We start from the raw sequence: 19,673 nt of genomic DNA on the forward strand, positions 1-19,673 counted from the left end.
CCCGCCACGAGAAGCATCTTGACCTATTTGCTTAAAAAATGCAGACTCCAGGCCCGTGGCCAGTCCCTGCTGAATCAGGCTCCGGGGAGTGCTGGGCACACCACCTGCCTCAGGAGGTCTGGGAAAGGGGCCCCGGAACAGGGTTTGCCTTCTGCTGCCGAGAGCCAGGAGCTGAGATGAGATGGGGGGTGCTCGATGGGCATCCGTCACCTTGAACCTGACGGCAGCCCAGGACCCGCAGAACCCGAGAGGGCATTGCAGCTACCCACGTGCTGGCGGACATCTGCCGCGAGCCAGGCCCCGTGTCAGGCCCTGGGACCGTCAAGGGGGCCAGAAACAGAGAGGTCCCAAGGAGACATGCCCACGGACCTGGTGGCCTCAGCGAAAGGCCCTACTGTGGAAATAGGATGTGATGAACCATGATGGCACTGGGGGGACAGTGGCTGGGGACTCTCTGAGGAAGGTGACCTTTGGGCTGTGCCCTGAAGTCTAGGAAGGAGCTGACCTTGGGGGAGTCTGGGGGAGAGCTCTCCAGGTGGAGTGCAGCCAGTGTCCGGCCCAGAGGTAGGAGGGGTGCATCTGGGCCGCTCAGAGGGGTTCTGGCAGGGAGTGGCAGGAAGGGGGAGGTGAGACGGTTAACTTTGTTTAAATGAAAGGGAAAGCCTTGGGGACTTAAGTCCAGGGTGGCATGATGGGAGTTTCAAGGAGATCCTGTGGCTGCTGCCAGGCGGGTGCTTCTAGGCAGAGCTGGGACCGGGCCAGGCGTGTCAGCAGTGCACTGGGAGCCGACCGAGACCTGGTGGTGACAGTGGACACCCTGTGAATGGGTCCACTACTCTTTGCCAAGGGTGGTTTGTCCCGCGGGGCACGTGGAGCGGGGTCCCGAGGTGTTTTTGCCTGTCTGCTGTGGGGGGCGCTGCTGGCCCCTGATGGGTGAAACCCGGGTTGAGCACCCTGCAGTGCCCAGGAGGGGCCGCCCCCCCACAGGAGTGGTCCAGTCCCCAGCCCGTCCCACAGCGACGAGGCATCGGGTGATTGGCAGCCTGGTTGCTCGGGGCCCTAATGGGGAAACCAGGAAAGGGGGCTTGGGGGAGGGGGCGAGCTAGCCTGAGCCTGGGAAGGGTGGGCTCCGACTCTCCACGGTCCTGGGGAAGCTGTGGGTGGTGGATCTGGGGCCGCCGTCTGCTGGTGACCTGGATTTGGGAGTCGGTGCATATCCGTGTTATTTTAAGCCCCGGCTGGACACGCTGGTCGGGGAGAATGGTCCGGGAGAATGCCTCGTGTTCCCAGAGTGGCGTTCTCCCTCCACCCCTGGCCTCCCGGCATCTATGATGAATATTTTTGGCACGCCACCTGCTCCCCTCGGGCCGTGCTCCCCGCCGACGGTCGAGAAGTCACGGGGGCTCAGGCTGAGCCTCCCCTTGTCCGCAGCCCCTCCGCCCCATGATTAGCAGAGAGAACCCAACAGTGGGCACTCCACAGGGCCCTGGGAAATTGCCTGGGGTAGGGTGGGCTCCCAGCCCGGAGGGTAGCGGGAAGCCGCCTTGGTGGGGCAGCGGTGGCCCGGAGATGCTCCTCCACCCGACCAGGCCTCAGGATCCTCTCCAGCCGGAGGCTTTGATTCCCCACAGTCTCTTAATGCGTTTCCAAAACACACGGTGCCCGGTGGCGCTGGCCTCTGACCTGCAGCCTCGTCTTATGAAAGGCCTCCCCTCTGCCCCGCGTGCACCTGGCCGAGATGGAGATGGATTCCACCCCAGACTCGGGAGTTCTTAGGAGCAGGTCTGGAGGGGGGTGGGGGCAGGGCCGTCCCTGGGGACCAGCAGTAGCCGAGGTATGTTTGGCCAGGTGGGTGCCAGATGTGTCCGGGAGGGATGTGGCCGACAGCTTTCTTACTGGCTTGTGGTCCAGACCCCAGTGGGCGGGTCTTTAAGGGAACCGTCCGCCTTCGGGAGTCCCGGAGACACTCGCGCTCGGTTAAAGTTGGACTGCACAAGATCTGCGGACAAAAATGCTGTCCACAGGCCTGACCAGAGACCAGAAACGCCTCCTGGGGTTCTTATTGACTTGGAGTCTTAGGTATTTGCTTGTGGATCTAGGTGTATTCACTTGGAGTAGCAGACTACTGGCCCCGAGTGGCTTACGCAGTAGAGACATTTATTTCTTGCATAGCAAAATCAGGGGAGTCCAGGGCTTAGTCATCAGTACATCCCTGTCGTCCAAAGCCCAGACTCCTCCTAGCCTTTGTCCCTGTGTTCTCTTCTGTCTTCAACTTTGTTGTCTCATGGGGTCAGTGTGGCTGCCACAATCCCAGCATCACATCCCCCAGCAAAGTGGGAACAGAGAGGAGTACTCCTGGCTGACTCCCTTTTACTCAGAGAAGAAAATCCTTCTAGAAGCACCCACTGTCCGGCACACTTTGTTTTATGTCTCATTGGCCTGGGGTTGGGTTCTATGCTCACCTCCAAACCAAACATGGGAGGTGTTTGGTTTGCTGCTTGACTTAGCCCAGTATTTCCCAGATCAGCAAACCGAACACTGTCTTCTTCCAGCAAATACTTTCCCCAGGTTTGCCTGAAGCAGACTCATAGATCACACGAGCCACCTCCACACCTCACCAGAGAGGTGCCCGTGACCCACAGGGAGTTCCTAAGTGCCCGGCTCTGCACCAGCAGGCCTGACAGCTGCCAGTCAGCTGGACGCCGGTGGGCAGTTTGGGCAGCTCAGGTGCTGTAGGCAGGATGGCCATGAACAAGGGGGGCTCCAGAAGTCCCAAGTGGAACCAACCCGTCTTCCCGCGGTTCACTCCGGGGTAGGGTAAAGCCAGGCCAAATGTTGTCTACCTGAGAGTCAGAGCCATGTCTCGGCTCAGAGACCACATGTGGCTTTTCCACCTGCAAGAGGGTCCCCTGGGAACTTCGAGGGCTGTCTTGGAGGTGGGGGTTCTCCACGGTGAAGCCTCAAACTATCCAACATGCCTGTGCCCCCCACCAGATGCGTCCCATCAGGTGATGACCAGAACGATGACCATCAGCCTGTCCCGAGGGGCTCAGAGCCGGGGCTCCGTGACCTGGGTTCAAGGCCAAGCCCACCCTCGAGGGGGCTGTGTGGGGCTGGGCAAGTCACCTACCCTCTCTGAGCTGCACTCCCCTCTGTAAGCTGGGGAGGGGCTGGCAGCTTCCTCTGGAGTTGGGGACCCTGGAACAAGGCCAGTCACATGGAAGCCGCGTTGTCACGGTGGTCGTCACTGTCACATTTGTAGGTCCTTTCGGAGCTTTTTGAAGTGCTCTGGCACCTGGCCAAAGCCCCTGGTCTTTCGGCCACTCTGCCTGCAAGGAAAGCCATTGATCTCCCTGTGACAGACAGGGAAAGCCAGCTGGAGAGGTGGCAGCCATCGGAGGTGACCTGGGCCTCGAGCTGGATTCTGCAGCTTCTGGCCGGTGTGCTCTGGAGCCACCCGGCCGCAGCCATCCCTTCTTTGGGGCCAAGTCAGAGAAGACGCAAAGCCCCGGGCCTGACCTCCAGCCAGGACCCTGCGCCCCCTGGGGGCCCGAGGAGGCCGGTCACCATGTGCGTGGGAAGGTGCTTGGGAGTGGCGCAGGCGTCCCCCGCAGTCTCCAGAGGAACTCTGCGCCCAGGCCACACCCAGGCAGGCTGACCCGGTGCCTTGGGGTTGGAGTCGGGGCCCAGCAGCTGCCCGGCAACTCAACGTCCAGGGAAGGTCCTGGCGGGGTCCTTCTGCAGGGCATTTCCGCCAGGTCCCAAGAGGGCTCCTGGAGGGAGGGAGCGGTCCCGAGAGGCTCCTTCCAAGGGCCCGTTGGACCTAGTAAAGCCCAGACCCCTGGCTCGGAGAGGTGGCTCTCCCCGCTCCTGTGCCTGTCGCGCCTGCTCCTCTGGTCCCTCTGGTCCTCGACACAGCCAAGCTCCTTCCAGCCTCGGGGCCTTTGTACCTGCTGCTCCTCTGCCTGGACTGTGCCCCCCACAGCTCCCAAGTCTGCCTCCTGTGATCCTTCCAGTGTCACCTCCTCAGAGTGCTAGGATGGCACTTTGTTGACGTGCAAGACACTTGTCACACTCAAAGGGCTTATCCTTGTCCTCTCCCTTGCTGGACAGTAAGCTCTGGGGCTGGGGGGCTTTGCCGTCTTGTCCCCTGCTGACCCTCAGCACCTGGGGCAGGCCTGGCACTCCGCAGGGGCGCGGAGTCTGAGTCGGCGTCATGGGGTGCCCTTGCTTCAAGGTGACTGCTGGGGCGAGGGAGTCCGAGCCCGTCCGTCATTGGTAGAGCCAAGGTGGGGACAGGAGGCTGTTTCTCACACTCCCCAGCCGCTCTCGGGGACCGTACGCTTATGCCACCGCAGGGACTGTGGGGTCCGCTGCCAGGCCCCCTGGGCGTGACAGTTCATCTTGGGGGGCTCCAGGCCAGCTTCCTTCCGCCTCCTCCCTGACCCCACGCCCACGGCTCACTCGGGTCCAGCGGAAGGCGTTCCTGGCCGGGCGCTTGCTCCTGTGCAGCTGAACAGCTCAGCTGAACAGGTCCGAGCTGACTCCGCCCAGACGGCCGGCAGCTCGGCTGGTCACCAGTCAGGAGCTCACTCGGGGTCAGCGGCCACCTGGCCCCTCCTCGCGGCTGCCTGGCTTCCTCCCCCCGTGGTGGCTGCAGGGAGCTCAGAAGTGAAGGCTTCAGGCCTTGGCCCCAACCTGGCCTCACTTCTGCCACCTCTGGTCCCACCTGGCCACAGAGCCAGCCAGGCTGCAGGGGTGGGCCTGCCGGGCGTGAACGCCGGACAGTGGGGCCTTCAGGGTCTGCTGAAGTCACCGGGCACCACAGGCTACGAATGGCCTTGGCTGGCCTCCCACCCACGCTGAAGCAGGACTCGGCGGCAGGAGCTGGGAGACCCAGGACGAGGCTGGGAAGGCCAGGGCCAGGCTGGGGGAAGGACCGGGCAGGAGCGCCAGCTACACAGGGCCCTGGACACCTCGCCCTGGAGGCCGGGGCACAGCGAGTCCCATGGACCGGGCTTGGTCACAGGGTCACCCTTGGCAGGAGAGGGAGGCCCCCTTGCAGGAGGCCAGATGCTGGACAGAGGAGGGGAGCTGGAGGTTTCTGCATGGCCCCTGCCGAGTGCCCCCCCCCAGAGAAGAGCTGGCAAAGTGGACCACGTCCTGGAGGCTGAGCAGGCGCCCACGTCTGCGTCGCGGCCCTTCTGGTCAGGGTCCCTGTCGTCCAGGTGCCGCTGGGACCCCGGACCCCTTCTCTCTGTGGGTGATGCCGACGCCCAGTGGCACCCCAGCGTCCTCATCTGGAAAATGGGGGACTTGCTGCTGGCCCCTGCGGGGGACACCTTGACCTGGCTGACGCCAGCTGGGTGCCCCCACCTCCGGACCCACTCTGCGGGGCATGCAGCCTCTCCATCCCCTGCTTCTGGAGGCCGTGGCGGGGACGACGGGGACTGCGCGGGGACGGCCGGGTGACTGGATTATTGATACTGGGGCTCCGAATGTCCTTTTACCCTCTCTGTGCTCTTCCGGGGGGGAAGTGGCAATCCCGGGGACACACGCATGTTCCGTGGGGTGCACACAGGCCAGGGGCAGGTGGGGTTGAAACACAGGGGCGAGGTGGGGCTCCGGTGGCGGGCGGCTCTGGCAGTCCTGCTGAGCGCCAGCCCACAGTGAGGCATGAGTAAAGACTGAGCCCAAGTTCACTGTTTTTGGCCAAAGGCCTTTTGTAGAAGTAACTTTGTGACTAACCAGGAGCTTTGTCCTCAGTGAGACAAAGAAACAAAGAGCGGAGGTGGGAATGCCTGTATCTGACTCCCATTTCCTCTAGGGCCCAGGGAGGACAGAGGGTGTGGCCTGCCCGCAATCCTGGGCTGGGGAAAGCCACCCCTCACCATGCCAGCTTGTCACTCTTGCTCCCTGCTTCTGCCATGTCTGGCTTCGTTCTGCTCATTCCCACCACAGGGCCTTTGCATGTGCTTTTTCTTTGCTTAGGAAGCACTTTGTCCGTAAGCAGCTTCTCACCCACCTTCTGGTCTCAGCTCCAGGGTTTCCTCCTCCAAGAGGCCTCTCCCAGATTCCTCTCTCCTGTCACTGTGACAGCGTCCTTCAAGCTCACAGGACAATCCAAATCTCCGCTTTGCAGTTTGTCTTCCCCCCAGAATGCCGGGACCTGAGGACAAGGGCCTGCCCCACGCCCACTGCCTGGCACACACAGCCCCCGGCACATAGTAAGTGCTCAGGAAAGACAGAGGGCGCTGAAGGTCTGCAGGGAGCTCCTTGGCCACCTTCCGAGGCTTTGCTCTCCCGGAGTTTAACACGGACTTGAAGTTCTCACTGTGAATCGGGGTCTGCCGTGTGGTCCAGGGCTCACCTCCCTCCTGCCCCAAATCTGAACCCTCCACCCCCCAGGCCTCCGCCTGGCCCCTGTGGGCCTGTGTCCCCACTCCACCCAAAGGCCACTGCAGACAGGGGTCTCCCTCCTCAGGCTGCCTGCAGGACCCCCCATCGAGTCCCACGGGGTGGGGACGTGGCTCCCAGAGGGGGACACAGCAGTCCTCAGCTCTCGTCAGACATGGACAGGACGGTGGCCGTGACCGTGAACAGGCTGCTCCTTTCTGAGGAGCAGTGGGGGCCTTACATGTCAGACGGGAGGGTACGTCTGACTCTCCCGGTGGAACCAGGAAGCTAGGTCCGCAGGTGGACGGAGAGGTCACCGTGGCCACCCCTGGGGCCAGCCCCTCCCTTCCTGTCCACCCAGGACCCGCTGGACCCCAGCACCCTGGCTTTGACCCCCCGGGTCCTGAGATGAAGAGCGGGGCTGGGCCTCACATCAGCCCACGACCCGCGAGGCCCAGGAGGTCGCTAGAGGTGTGACACCAGCTCCGGCCCCGGCAGACGCAGCGCGGGTCCCCGGACCCCTCGCTCCCAGAAGGGCCAGGTGCTGCGGGTCGGCCTGGGCTCCTGCCCTGCCTGGCCATGGCCCCAGACCCCCTCTGCGGGTCTCCAGGGCGACCCCTCTTCTGCTCCGTGGAAATCTGGGTCCCCTCCCGGGTTCTGGCCGGGCCCCACTCAGGAGGACGTCTGGGAGGACCTCCGCGGGACGGTGGGGGGGACAGCAGCATTGCCGGGGGCTAGGATCCAGGGTCAAGGAACTCAGACCCCACCCTGGGGCCAGCAGGGTCAACACGCTGGTCCATGCCAGCCCATGCCCACCACAGCCTCCAGGTGACCCAAGGGACCCCGGAGACTCTCCAGTGGCCCAGACATTACCAGGCGGAGCCCTGTGTTCCGTGGGTCCTGCTCAGTTTTTGTCACGGTTTTGGGAACGTTGTGACACAGGGCTGGTGACTGCAGCGTCTGGCAAGTGTAGTCTCTCCGCCACCCAGAGCTGTCCACCCCTGGCCCTGCACTGCTGCCGCCTGGCCCCAGCCCTGCCCCCCCGTGGACTGTGGCGGACATCCCTCAGGCCCTGGGGTCACCTGTCCCAGGTCACCTCACCTGGTGAACACCTCCAGGCCCTCGTCCACCTCCCAGCCCACTTGCCCATTCAGCCCTCAGACACGCAGATTGTGCCTACCAGGGCCCTGGCACCTGCTGGTCCCCTAAGTCCCCACAAAGCAATGTCCTCAGAGTCCTGGCTGAGGGTCACCTCGGAGAGTCCTTGGTTGGCCACCTATTCAGAGTTCCCCACCAGCTGTCCCCTCCCTGTTCCGTCCAGGGGATCATGGCCATCGGCTTTGAGTCTGAGCCTTGTAGGTGCTCAGGACGTAGGTGCCGACTGGCTGCAAGAATCGGGGCTGCGCCAGAGGTGGGTGTGAGTAAGACAGCGCCCTGCCTCGGAGCTGCCAGGGGACCAAGGGCCCTGCAGTAAGACCAAGCAGAAGGCCCAGGTGGAGGGTCCGCGGTGCCAAGGGGAGGCCAGGCAGGAAGGCCACCCACCCCACCAGGCTCCACCCCCCAGCACCAGCGTGGAGCCCCAAAGCCACGCTCCGGATGGTCAGATGGGGAAACCGAGACCCAAATTGCACTTGGCCCCACGAGCTGCCTTCCTCGCGCTCTGCCCTGGGGGCTCCTCTGGTCGCAAGCGATGGGAACAGCAGCTCAGTAAGACCGAGGGAAAAAGGGATCTGAATCGGGTCTCTTGTGAGTCCCAAAGGGAGGAAGTTGACCTAAAAAGAAAGAAAAGAGCTCACCCTCAAGGAAGGAGAAAGAGGAGCCAGAGGTGAGCTTCCTCCTTCAGGCTCCGCGGGATCCAGGTCTCAGATGTCGTCCCAGGCCCACCCTCTTGTGTCGGCTTCCCTGTCCTCTCCACGGGAGGCAAGGGGGCACGGGGCCTACCCATGGTCACTCTGGGATGATATGGAGCTGGTCGGCCAGTAGGAAAACAGTGGGAGCTTCTTCCTGATGTCGGGCCAAAGCGCCCCCCCCCCCCCGCTGCTCTGATTGGCTCAGGTCTGATCACATGGTCGGGCCTTGGGCCTCCCGAACCTGGTTCTGACCTCAACCTCATGGACCAAGGATGGGGAGAAGGGGTCCCCAAGGGGACATTGGGAGCTGTGGGTGCTGGGTGGCTTAAACCCAGCAAATAACACTAGCCAGCATTTATTGGGTGCCTATTGTATACCAATTTGTTCTAAAGACGCCTGGAGGAATAAGCCATCTTGCCTTCACACCTGTACTGGGTGATGCTGTACGTCCCCCCTGTGCAGATGAGGCCACAGAAGTGACTTTCCCAGGTCCAGTGAGCACAGAGCCCGTTCAAACCCAGGCCCTGGGCTGGGGACCCTGCCCTGCCCCTCCAGTGCCCTGGGGCCTCTCCGGGTGGGCTTTGGTTTCCTGCTGCTCTGTGGCTCTTGACTGAACCGGACACCCTGCGGCCAGGGAGTGTTGAGAGCCACAACCAAGTCCAGATGGCGCCTGGCATTTTGCCAGAAGGAGTGGTTGCCAGGTAACGCTGGGAGCCATTGGGATGATGGTAATTGGTTAAGCTGTGTGTGATTATTGGGGTAATCTGATGGCTGGGACTGATGATGCTAGATTGAAGCCAGCTGTGTATTCAGTTGTGTATATAAACCTCTGCTGTCCGGCAATAAGGCGGCTCCTGCTCCTCAGGTGCCCACTACTTTTGAGTTCTCGCGGAGTTCCCGTTGAGTTCCGTGGAGTTCTGGAGAGTTCCCGTGGGGTTCGGGCAATAAAGTAGTTCCTGTTTGAACCTACAAGTGGCTCGTGACCTCCTGGTTATTTGTGCCCAACCAGACTGCGGCAAGGGAGCAGATGCTCAGGTGTCTGAGAGAGTGAACTCCAGCCTTTCCACCGTCTGCTCGCTGGACGCGCGGAGCATGTTGTTTCCAAACTCGCCGTGCGCTCTGGTGAGCCACCCGCTCCGTGCACGGGTCCGCCAGGCCCGTGTCTCACCCTTCCCGCCCCTGCTGGAGGCTTTCCAGCTTCTGATACGTGGACGCTGTGTGGGCGCTGTACAGTGTCCATGCCGCGAGGTCAGGGCTTGCTTTCCTGCTGTCCCGCGAGCCCTGCGTGGCTCGCGGAGCCTTGGGGACTTCCTTGTTGCATCGTAACTTCTGCGGGCAGCGGGTGGCGGGCCCTGGGGCTGGGCTGCTTTCCACCGACTCTAAGCCCCTTTCCTTTCCAGATCCTGAGCCCCGTCCTGAAACCTCACCTTCTCCCCTCTCTCTGAAGGACCCTTGTCCCCTGTCCTGCCCTAGGGAGCGGCTGGGTCCTCTGCCTCACCTGGGTTCCAGGGGCAGGTGGAGAGCCTGCCCGTGGGCTGGGCTAGGAGGCTGGGCTGGGAGGGACTGTCCTTTCTCTGTCTGCCCCAGAGAGGGGAGGAGGCTGGGGAAAGCCTGCAGCCAGGAAGAGGGGACGGCCGGACAGATGTGTGTGTGTCCCCTCTGCCCAGACAGCCTCTGGGCCTGTGAGGTTCAGGACCGCCCCTCATGGATGTGCAGAACTGCATCCTGTGAGACTTCTGGCCTTGACTCTGAGGCCTCCTCCGGGCAGCCCTCCCTGACTGCCCTCAGTCCCGTCTCCTCCTTGGTTTCTACGTGAGCGTGTGGGCCCCGGGGCCGGGACATCCAGGTGCCTTGTGAGTCGGGACTGCGGGGGCAGATGCTGCCCTCCAGGAAAGGGAGAGCAAAGTGGAAGGGCGTGAGTGGCCCACGTCCCTGGGCAGGTGACATCGGGGAGCCTGGAGAGGGCTGCCTCCTGGAGCTGTGAGTCCCCAGCAAGCTGCCAGGGACGGTGCCTGGCAGCCACCACCTGGGCCCCTCCTCCCGCCCCCTGGGTGTCTCCTGGGCCAGCCCAACCAGGGAGCCGGACCCGGCCGTTGACCTGCTGCATGGGGGGCCTCCCGGGCCACCGGGCAGAGACAGCCGACAGGGGAGTGCTTGGCAGCCGGAAGGTTCCAGAACCCCCCCCTCCACCTCTGCTTCCTCCCGTGAGCAGAGCGTCTGAACTCAGGGTGTTGTTAGGGGGGCGCCGCCAACACAGGAGGGGCCTGGGGATTGGGGCGAGGTCGGCTCCTCACGTTGGTGGTGGCCCTGGCGCCTCCCACTGTAAACTGCCGCCGCGTGGACCAGGTGGCTCCAGGGGACCCTCCCCGAGGCCTTGGATTGGCTCCAGGGTACACCCTGGGTTCTGCCAAGGGTCTTCCGCTTCTTCTCTTGGGCGCCACGTACCTGGGGTGTCTGACCGTCTCCCTCCCTCTGTCCCTCTGCCCGTCTCCGACTGCTCTTGGACACCCGGTTGGCAGCCATCTGCCTCCAGAGTAGGCCTCTGCAGGCTCCGGGACTCTGTCCCCTTGGCCAGACCCGGTGCCAGGTCCCACATCTGTCCTGGGCCAGTTGCTGGAGCCCGAGAGATGGGAGGTGCTGCTGGCTGCCCTGGCCCACGGGGTCCACCCCACAGTCGGGGTGAGAGGGGGAGGGGACACAATGACGGGGTGGGGCGAGGGCGGGGACCGTGGCCAGAGGAGGGGGACCTTTCTCTGCTAAGTCAGTCCCTGTGCCGGTGCCTGCTGGGAGCCAAGCCCTGTTTTAGGTGCTGGGACACGGAAATAAACCACGTTGGCAAAACCCCGCGTCCAGGAAGGTGACATTCTGCAGGGAGACGGACAGTGAGATAGCTAGTTGCCAGAGGTGACGAACGTGCCTGGGGATGCAGAGACTGCACTGCCAGGGGGGGAGCCGGGCTATCGGGCAACCTGGATGAAGCTGCAGGCGGAGGGAAGAGCACGCAGAGGTCCTGCGGCAGGGCTGGCCGGCTCCACAGAGGCCCTGTGGCTGGAACCCAGGAGAGAGGGAGGGCATGGAGCCGGCGGTGGTGGGGCAGGCGGTGGAGGGACCAGGCTGCGGGCAGAGGCCCCACTGATGTGTTCAGGAGCCTCTGGCTGCAGTGAGAGCCAAGGTGGAGGAAGGAACCTAAGGAGACTGTGGTCACCACCCGGGGGTCATCCTGCCCCCTGTGCTGTGCTCACACGCAGGAGGCCCTGGCTGGACGTCCCCAGAGCACAAGAGGGAAGGGGCCACAGGTGGGCCAGGCCAGGGGGCCACCTGGGAGGCCCTGGCCCCGCTCCCAGGGCACCTCTGCACACCCCAGGGCCCCCCACCTCGGGCCATGTCCCTGATCTGTCCCAGCCCCCCTCCGCTCCTCTCATTGGACTTGGGGGTCTCTGAGGACACAGCCACCTGGGTCCCCTGGGGGCCTGGATGGCCGGGCATCTCCCCACAGTGGGGGGCACCTGAGCTCGCCCTGCAGGCAGGCAGGTGGATCCAGAGGCGGGGGCTGTCTGGACGCCAGGGCGGTGGGTGTCCCCCGAGCCGTGCTGCTCGCTGGACAGAGGGGACCAGGGGGCCTTGGTGAGGAGCCTGGGTGAGTGGCGGCGGCCGCGGGCTGGAGGCCTGCGGTCAGGGGGCCGAGGGGTGGCCAGAGACCCCGCAGGTTCAGCTTCTTGGAGTGCTTTACCAAGAAGGGGAAACGGAGGCGAAACCTCGTGTCACCTTTGGCTGGTTTCTTTGGCAGAGGCCAGGAGGGGCCGAGCCGGGGTTCGCCAGGGATGGATGGGGACGGGCGCCAAGGGAGAAATCAGCCCGTTCTCCGCAGCCTCCATCCAGGTCCCCTGCCCGGGAGGAGGGGCTCCAAGACCAAGGGGCGGGACCAGAGTCCAGCGGACCTTGTCCTGGACACAGCCCCACCAGCCCAGAGCCCCCGCTCCCTCCTGCACCCCCTTACGGCCTCGCTGCAGAGGCGGAGGCTGGCTCTGGGGACCTGCTGGCGGGGCTGCCTCCAGGGGGACTGTCCAGCACCCTGGGTTTGGGCTCTTCCCTCCACATGACCTTGGAGAGTGGCCTTGCCTCCCCGTGCCGGCTTTGCCATCCACACCGCGGGCACAAGAGCATGAGTGGCTGCGCGGGTTACGCGGGTGGCACCTGCGAGGTGCTCGGGGCAGGGCCAGGGCGGAGCGGGCCTGGGGCCCTGCGAACATGGACCCTTCACTGCGCTGAGCCCCCTAGGAGCCCGGGCAGGCATCGCGCTCAGGGGCTTGGCGGGGCCTCCCTGTGCCCTGCTTCGCGGTGTGAGCGGCTCCGCGGGGAAGGGACGTCGTCTCCACTGGTGCCTGGACACAGTCCTCCTTCAGAAACGTGTCTTGTAGTTTCAGTTTAAAATGAGGCCATCTGAAGAGGTGCCTGGGGACGTTGCCACCGAGGGCCCGGGGATGGCCCTGCGCTGTGTGATGCGAGGAGCTGGGAGGGGGCCGGGGGAGCTGGCGCCGGGCAGTCGGGGGACCCGTGCAGACTCCCTGTGGCGCTGGTGGGGCCGTGAGGAGCCTCGTTTTCTGGTGAAATGGGGACGGTAGCGCCTGTAGCGGGGGTCCTGCACTGAGGGAGGCTGCAGGGTGGCCACGCGGCCTGGTGACGCTATGCTGACCCTCCCTGTGCCGTCCAGCCTCAGCAGCGAGGGGCGGGTCTCATCCTTCACACCCAGTTGGCTGATGAGGAAACTGAGGCACAGAGGTGTTGAGTTCCTAGCCAGAGTCCCCAGCAGGGCACATGCTCTCCGCCGTCACACGGGGTGGCACAGACCGTCCTGCAGGGCTGGCAGAGACCCGGGTTTCAGGTGAGGAGGCTGAGGCCAGAGTCCGTCCCCCCACCAGGAGCCCTGGCTCAGGTCGGATTCTGCCGTCCAAGTCCCCAGCTCTGCGTGTCAGGACGGAGCAGGTGGCCATTACAGGAGGGCAGAGTGCCCAGCCCTGGACCCTGCCTGGGGCCGTCCCGTGAGAGCCCTGCCCGGGGACCCAGAGCGGCTGGCTGGAGGGTGGTGGGGCAGGGCGACCGTGACTGGCCCCTGAGCCTCGGAGGCCCAGCTCCTGGGTGGCCCTGCCCAGCTCAGCAGCCACCGCAGCTGCAGAACCCACAGGACTCCAGCAGCATCGTGGCAGGCACTACCCAGGGGCCGGGGCCGGGGACCACCACAGACCATCTCTGCCCTCACGGGGCTGCCCCTCCCGGGGGTGATTGAGGGAAATCAATGGATGATAAATACAGAGAGAGCCTGGGACACCGCCTTAGACGGGCCTGTTCAAGGAGCTGACATGAGTCTCTTAACTTGGCAGAGGAGACTGAGTCCATCGTGCAAACCCTAAGAAACCCTTAACAGTTATATGAAAGCGGGGAGTGCAAAGGCCCTGGGGTGGAAATGAGAAGTGGGTGTGCTAGAGAGCAGTACGGGTCAGGGAGAGGTTCCCCAGGCCCTGCAGGGAGTTCACTTTTATTCTGTAAGCCATGGGGGGGCGGGGCTTGGGCAGGTAGACACAGGAGGGCTCTTGTAGGTGAAAAGCACCTTCAACTTGCACAGCCTGGGAGCACACGCCCCTTCTGATTTGGGGCCCTGTGGCTCTCACCCCAGTCCAGTCACTGTAGGAGGATCCCCCGCTGCCCTGGGGGTGTATGCAGGACGGGGCGGGGGCTGGTGGTGGAGAGACCCCCCCAGCCACATCGCAGTCCCCAGGAGAGGGTGCAGGCAGAATCCTGAAGCCTTGCTGGGTGCCCAAGCTGGGGTTCTGGGGTGGTGGCCAGGCTTTCCCCATGGACAGGAGGGACAGACAGTCTCCTTCAAGGTCATGCCCCATGGTGCAGCTCAACTCCCAGGTGCTTGGTGTCTTCCCTCTAGTAAGTGAGACCCTGGTCCGTGTCTGGATGGGAGTAACACGCCCGTATTCCCTCTAGTAAGTGAGACCCTGGTCCATATCTGGATGGGAGTAACACACCCGTATTCCCTCTAGTAAGTGAGACCCTGGTCCATATCTGGATGGGAGTAACACGCCCGTATTCCCTCTAGTAAGTGAGACCCTGGCCTGTATCTGGATGGGACCTGAAGGATCATTTCCCCAAGAAGGAAAAAGAAAACTGTGGCTGCGAGCCAGAGAGGCCAGAGACCACGCAGCCCAGACTGCTGCCCCCCCCCAGCTCTGCTGTGACCATGACCTGGGGTCAAGGGGAGAGGTCACGGTGGGAGGTGAAAGTTCACTCCTCCCTCGGCAGCCCCCCAGCTCCTCTTTCCTGTTGTCACCCGGCCACTTCATCCTGAGGCCCCTGTGCCCACCTGGAGGTGCCAGGGTCGGGCCCACGGATGGGTTCTGGATGGCCGCTCACCTGCTGGCTGGGGGGACTGAGGGGAGGGCAGGTCTGGGACAGGGACACCAGCTGCGTCTAGGAAGCCTGGTGATCGTCCCGTCCAGCCCCGTGGAGCCCCCTGCAGCCTGCACCTGGTGGTCCTTTCCCTGTGCCGGGCAGAGGCCAGGTGGCCTGCTCGTCCCCTTGGGCAGGGCCACCACTGCCCTTCTCTGTGCCGGGTCTGTGGGTTGAATCAGAGTAGCTGGCTGTCCACCTTGGGCCAGGGCTGTCCCCACACAGCCCAGTGGCCCTGGAGTCCGGGGGGCCCACGGGCTCTGCTCCAGGACAGTGGCCCATGCCTGCCCACCCAGGCCACCAGGCAGAGGACAGCAGCACCAGGTGGCACGGGGCTGACCCGGTTCCTGCCTCCTCCCCAGGTCGTGAGTGAAGAGGGAGCAGAACCCGTCCGCAGAGCACGTCAGCCTCGCCCGGGGAGGGTCGCGGGGGCCCTCTGAGATGGCCCCGCCCCGCCTGCTGCTCTGCCTGCTGTCCGCCACCGTCCTGCCGCTCCTGGACGGCAGCGCCGCCTTCCTGTCACCCCACCGCCTGAAGGGCCGGTTCCAGAGGGACCGCAGGAACATCCGCCCCAACATCATCCTGGTGCTGACCGACGACCAGGACGTGGAGCTGGGTAAGCTGCAGGCGCGGGAAGGGCGCCCCGGGTCCTCGCGCGGCGGGGAGCTGGGTCACGTCCAAGTGCATTCGACCCCCGCGTCGGGGAGCAGCGCCCGGCAGAGCCTGGGGTCGGGGTCCACTCCGCAGAGCCGCTCCTGGGGGCCTGCGCAGGCCAGGACCAGGGCCTCACCCCACCTCTTTCCCCACCCCATCTACCTGGGCTGCGTCCACGGCCACCACAGACGGTCCCCCACTCCTCCCTCTCCCAGGCAAGGTCCCGGGCTTCTGCACCCGAGCTGTGCCCTTCTTTATTTGTATGAGGAAGAAATTCCAGAAATGAGGCCCCCAAGAGCCGGCCTCAGCCAAGGTCAGCCAGACCTGTGTTCCCGGGGCCAGACTCCGCCTTCGGGTCTCACTGACCTCTGCCCTCTCCCCCTGGAGTCCACTGTCCCTGCGGGTGTCCTTTCTCCAGGGCAAACCCCGCTGTCCAGCCCACCCCCATCCACAGGTCCACTCACAGATGCCGCCCCGTCCACCAGAAGTACGGGAGGGGGGTTGGCTTTGTACTGAGTACACACAGACCTGGACGTTGTTCCCAAACGGTACAGCCCAGCAACTGGTGACCCCGCGGTGACACCGAGTCAGGCATCCCAAGTGATCTGGGTTATACAGACGACAGCCCTGGGCCTTCCAGGGGTTTGGGTACCAAGGAGGGAGCTAGACCCCATCCCCCACCCCAGAGGAAAGGTCAGCTGTGAAATGCAGGCCACAGATGCAAATAGGATGCAAATAAGAAAGGTCATTCCACGGGTTCTAAGAGCCACATTTTTAAAAAGTGAAAGGATACTGTTGAGCCCAGTGGGTGGCGCACGCCTTTAATCCCAGCTGCTCTGGAGGCTGAGGCAGGAGGATCACAAATTGGAGGCCAGCCTGGGCACTTAGCAAGACCCTCTCTCAAAACAAAAATAGGCTAAGGATGTAGCTCAGTGGTAAAGGGCCCCTACGACAAATCAGTGAAGATAACAGTGAAGTTGACAATGTTCTGTTTAACTCAGTGTACCCCGACTACTGTCACTTCCACAGGCAGCGAATATGGAAACTCAGGACACATTTGCATCCTTTAAGCTGGTTTTGATGATGTATGTGTCTCAGCACAGCCACTCTCAGGTGCTCATGGCTGCAGTGGCTTGAGGCCACTACACTGGTCAGTGCTGGCCTTATCGTTCCCTGCTCATCATCAGCACCACCCTGTGTTGTGAAAATGTGGGACACGTGTTCCAGCCAGTGGGAATAGCATGTGCAAAGGCCCCGAGGCAGGACCAGGAAGGCAGAGGTGGCTGAGTCTGGAAAAGGGGGGTAAAACATGAAGATCGCGGTGCCATCCTGGAAAGGACTGCCCGTCAAGTGGTCACTGGCCAGGTGAGGGCCGAACCCTTACCTCTGGCCACCGTCAAACGTCACAGCATATTGTTTGCCAGGTAAACCTTCACAAGCCAAATCAGTCTTTTTGCTGCCAAAGAAATTCTCAGGGTAAAACTCAGCGGCTCCCTGGTCCGTACGAGGGTCAAGTGCAGACGTTTCTCAGGAGCTTCTCTGAGCAAGAGGAACTGGCAGGAGGCAGCAGTCAGGACCCGAGCTTGTGCTGACCGCTGGACACAGACGCTGCCCGGCTCCGGCAGTGGTCAGAAGGAGCTGCTGCTGGTGATCAGGGCATCTGGGGACCAGGGCCACGAGGGGGGGTCCAGCAGAATTTGGCACAGAGGACTTGCGGGCACACCTGGACCTCAGGGCCCCTGGTCTCCCTGCGCGTGGCCCTCGGGGCTGTTCTGATGGGACGTTGGGGACTTTGAGAGGCCCTGGAGGTCCCTTCTCTCACCCAGCACAGACTCGGCGGCCTCCGTCCTGCGCAGCCCACTATGTCAGGGCTGGGGACTGGGCAGTGTCCTTGCAGGACAGGGGGGGCTCTGGGCGGGAGTGGAGGGCAGGAGCTGCCTGGCCAGGCCGCCGAGGCCTGGTGGACACGGGGAGGGCTGGCGAGTCGGTCTCAGTGAAGTGGACAGCGCGGAGGACGAGGACCTCACCGTGTGCCCCGAGATCCCTGGGATTGCAGGAGCAGACTCTCCAGGAAGCCGGGCAGTGACCGGGCAGGTGACCGCGGACCCAGAGGGGACAGAGGCAATGGCTGGTGAGACCGGGTCCCTCTCGGTGTGAGCTTGGGAGATAGAGGCAGGGATGGATTGGAGGTGAGGAAAGAGAAGAGTCGAGGTCGACGTCTGCATGTGGGGGTGGGAGCCGACAGGTGAGTGACTGAGCAGCCAGCCAAGCCGACTCGCGCCAGGATCCAATTTGAATCTTGCATCTGCGACTCTTAATAAAACCATCGGAATGAGCCAACCTGAGGACAGGAGCTGTGGGTGCACGGGGAGGGTAAGAAGGAGAACTAACTCAACCATGGCTGACTCAAGGTACAGATCCACTCTGTCCATTTTGCCCATGGAGAAACAGAGAAGTTAAGCCCCTCGTCCAAGGTTGCACAGCTAGAATGCAGTTCAACAGAATTTGAACCCACAAGTCTGAAGCCCTGCTCTGCTTCACCAGATTCCTGGGACGGGTAGTGAGTCGCTTCCAGATCTGGGGCATGTTGGTTAGATAGCTGCACACGCGAGTGAGCATTGCTGAAGGCTGAATCCTTGGTCGCGTGTTCTGTGGCGTGTCTGTCCCCTCCAGCGACACGGACGGCACAGCCCTGTGCCTCCCGGCCTTCCCCGCCACGGGCAAGCCAGGCCTCCTCCACGGCAGACCTGGCTTTGGAACCAGGCTGAGCTCTCGGGAGGTGAGGGGTGGGGAGGTGGCAGCCGGGCCGCTGGCTTTTCATAAGCCCTGAGACAGAACGGGATCAATAATGCATGTTCCCAGCAGCCGCCCATCATCTCACAGTCGGCACAACTGCCGCGCGGAGGGGGGTCCTAAAAAATTCATCACCTGCTATTTTCTGCTCACCCATGCGGCAGCTCTGCCGGGCGACTTCCCCACAGAGACGGGCCCAGGCTTCCTTCCAGCCCCGGGGCGGAGAAGAGCCGTCCACCCTGATTAGGGTCCGGCCGAGAGGCCAGCAAGAAAAGAAGGGCCCCATCCCTGTCCTTGATTGAAGGCCGGGGCGGCCGCCTGGCGTCCCGGGCCTTGGGGCGTGCATCTTAACCTGAGCTGGGCCTCGGCGGTGTCGCGTGCCGGGAGCTGGCTCCAGGGGCGTATGAATTAGTAAGGGACCCAAGTCACCCTCTGGTTCCAGGGCATTTGGGAAGAGCCGCGTTTCCAGGGTCGCCCTGGGGACCATGGGCTGGTGGCCGTCCCCCCCCCCCCGGGAGAGTCCAGGGCAGCAGCCACCGTGTTGCTTCGTGGGGGCCTCCGGTCAGGGAGGCCCGGAACCAGGGCCTTTGCCGGGTTCACTGGTTTAATTCGGCCAAGACCAAACCCAGGGGCCCAGGCCAGGCGGCACGGCTCGGCAGACCCGCGGTCCTTACGCAGAGCGGCCACCCTCCTGCATCCGTCCTGCACTCGGGATCCTCTCCACCTGGACTTGGTTTTTGAAGCTGGAATATCACTGTGAAGGGAAGCGGGAAATTCTGACCTCAGAGAAAGACCCGTGTCCACAGAGTCGCCGCAAAACCCAGGGCCTCGGGGACGGCACAGCCGGTGTTTAGGGCCCCCAGGAAGCTGCCCCCCTCCCCCCTGGAGCCGTGCGCCTGCATCACGAGGACAGGGCGGTGGCGGGCAGCTCCCCTTGCGGGCAGGAGCGGGTGAGGGAAGCCGTGAGCCCAATGACCGGGGCTTCCCGTCCGGCCCCACTCAGGCCACGTCACTGCTGCGGTGCGTCTGCCCCAAGGTCAAGGACATCAGGCGTGGACTGTCCTGCTCACGCTCCCAGGTCCAGGCCAGGCAGGAAGAGACTGCCTTTCGGGGCTCCCTGAGGCTGGTAGACTCCAATCAGGCCCCCCAAAGCCGGGTGAAGCATGGAGAGAAGCTTGAAGCACCTCTGAAGGACTCTCTGCCTTTTCAGAACATCTCGAAGCACTCCAGCATCGGGCGAGGCTGGGCTGTCTAGCCAGATGGCTGGGCTCCATCACCACTCCGCCACTGGCTGTGCGGCTTTGGGAAAGTTACTTGACTGCTCTGTGCCCTGGCTCCCCCGGGTGTAAAATGGAGATGCCATCCGCCTGTTGTCCTGTGGTGGCTGAGCCCAGGCAGGCTGTGCCTGTGTGGTGGCTGGCTCACATTCCAAGTCCAAAGCCGTCCTCCGTCGGTGCCACCTGGGCCGGAGCCCGGGTGCTGCTTGTCCATGACCCTGCTAGGTTTAGGAGTCATTGCCAGCGTGAG

General features: G+C 63.4%; 1 protein-coding gene across 5 annotated transcripts in view; it reads left to right on the top strand.

Annotated features, from left to right (window-relative positions):
* The window catches only part of Sulf2 (sulfatase 2), an 81,822-nt gene that overhangs the window by 7,345 nt on the left and 54,804 nt on the right, over nucleotides 1-19,673 (top strand). For all 5 annotated transcript variants that reach the window (XM_078051985.1, XM_013358650.4, XM_078051984.1 and 2 more), the window contains exon 2: nucleotides 15,062-15,315. In XM_078051985.1, the coding sequence (XP_077908111.1) occupies nucleotides 15,141-15,315 (175 nt within the window). In that variant the 5' untranslated portion in view covers nucleotides 15,062-15,140. The remainder of the gene's footprint in view (nucleotides 1-15,061; nucleotides 15,316-19,673) is intronic.

This window comes from Ictidomys tridecemlineatus, chromosome 5 (assembly GCF_052094955.1).
Source record: "Ictidomys tridecemlineatus isolate mIctTri1 chromosome 5, mIctTri1.hap1, whole genome shotgun sequence".
In the NCBI taxonomy this organism is placed as follows: domain Eukaryota; kingdom Metazoa; phylum Chordata; class Mammalia; order Rodentia; family Sciuridae; genus Ictidomys; species Ictidomys tridecemlineatus.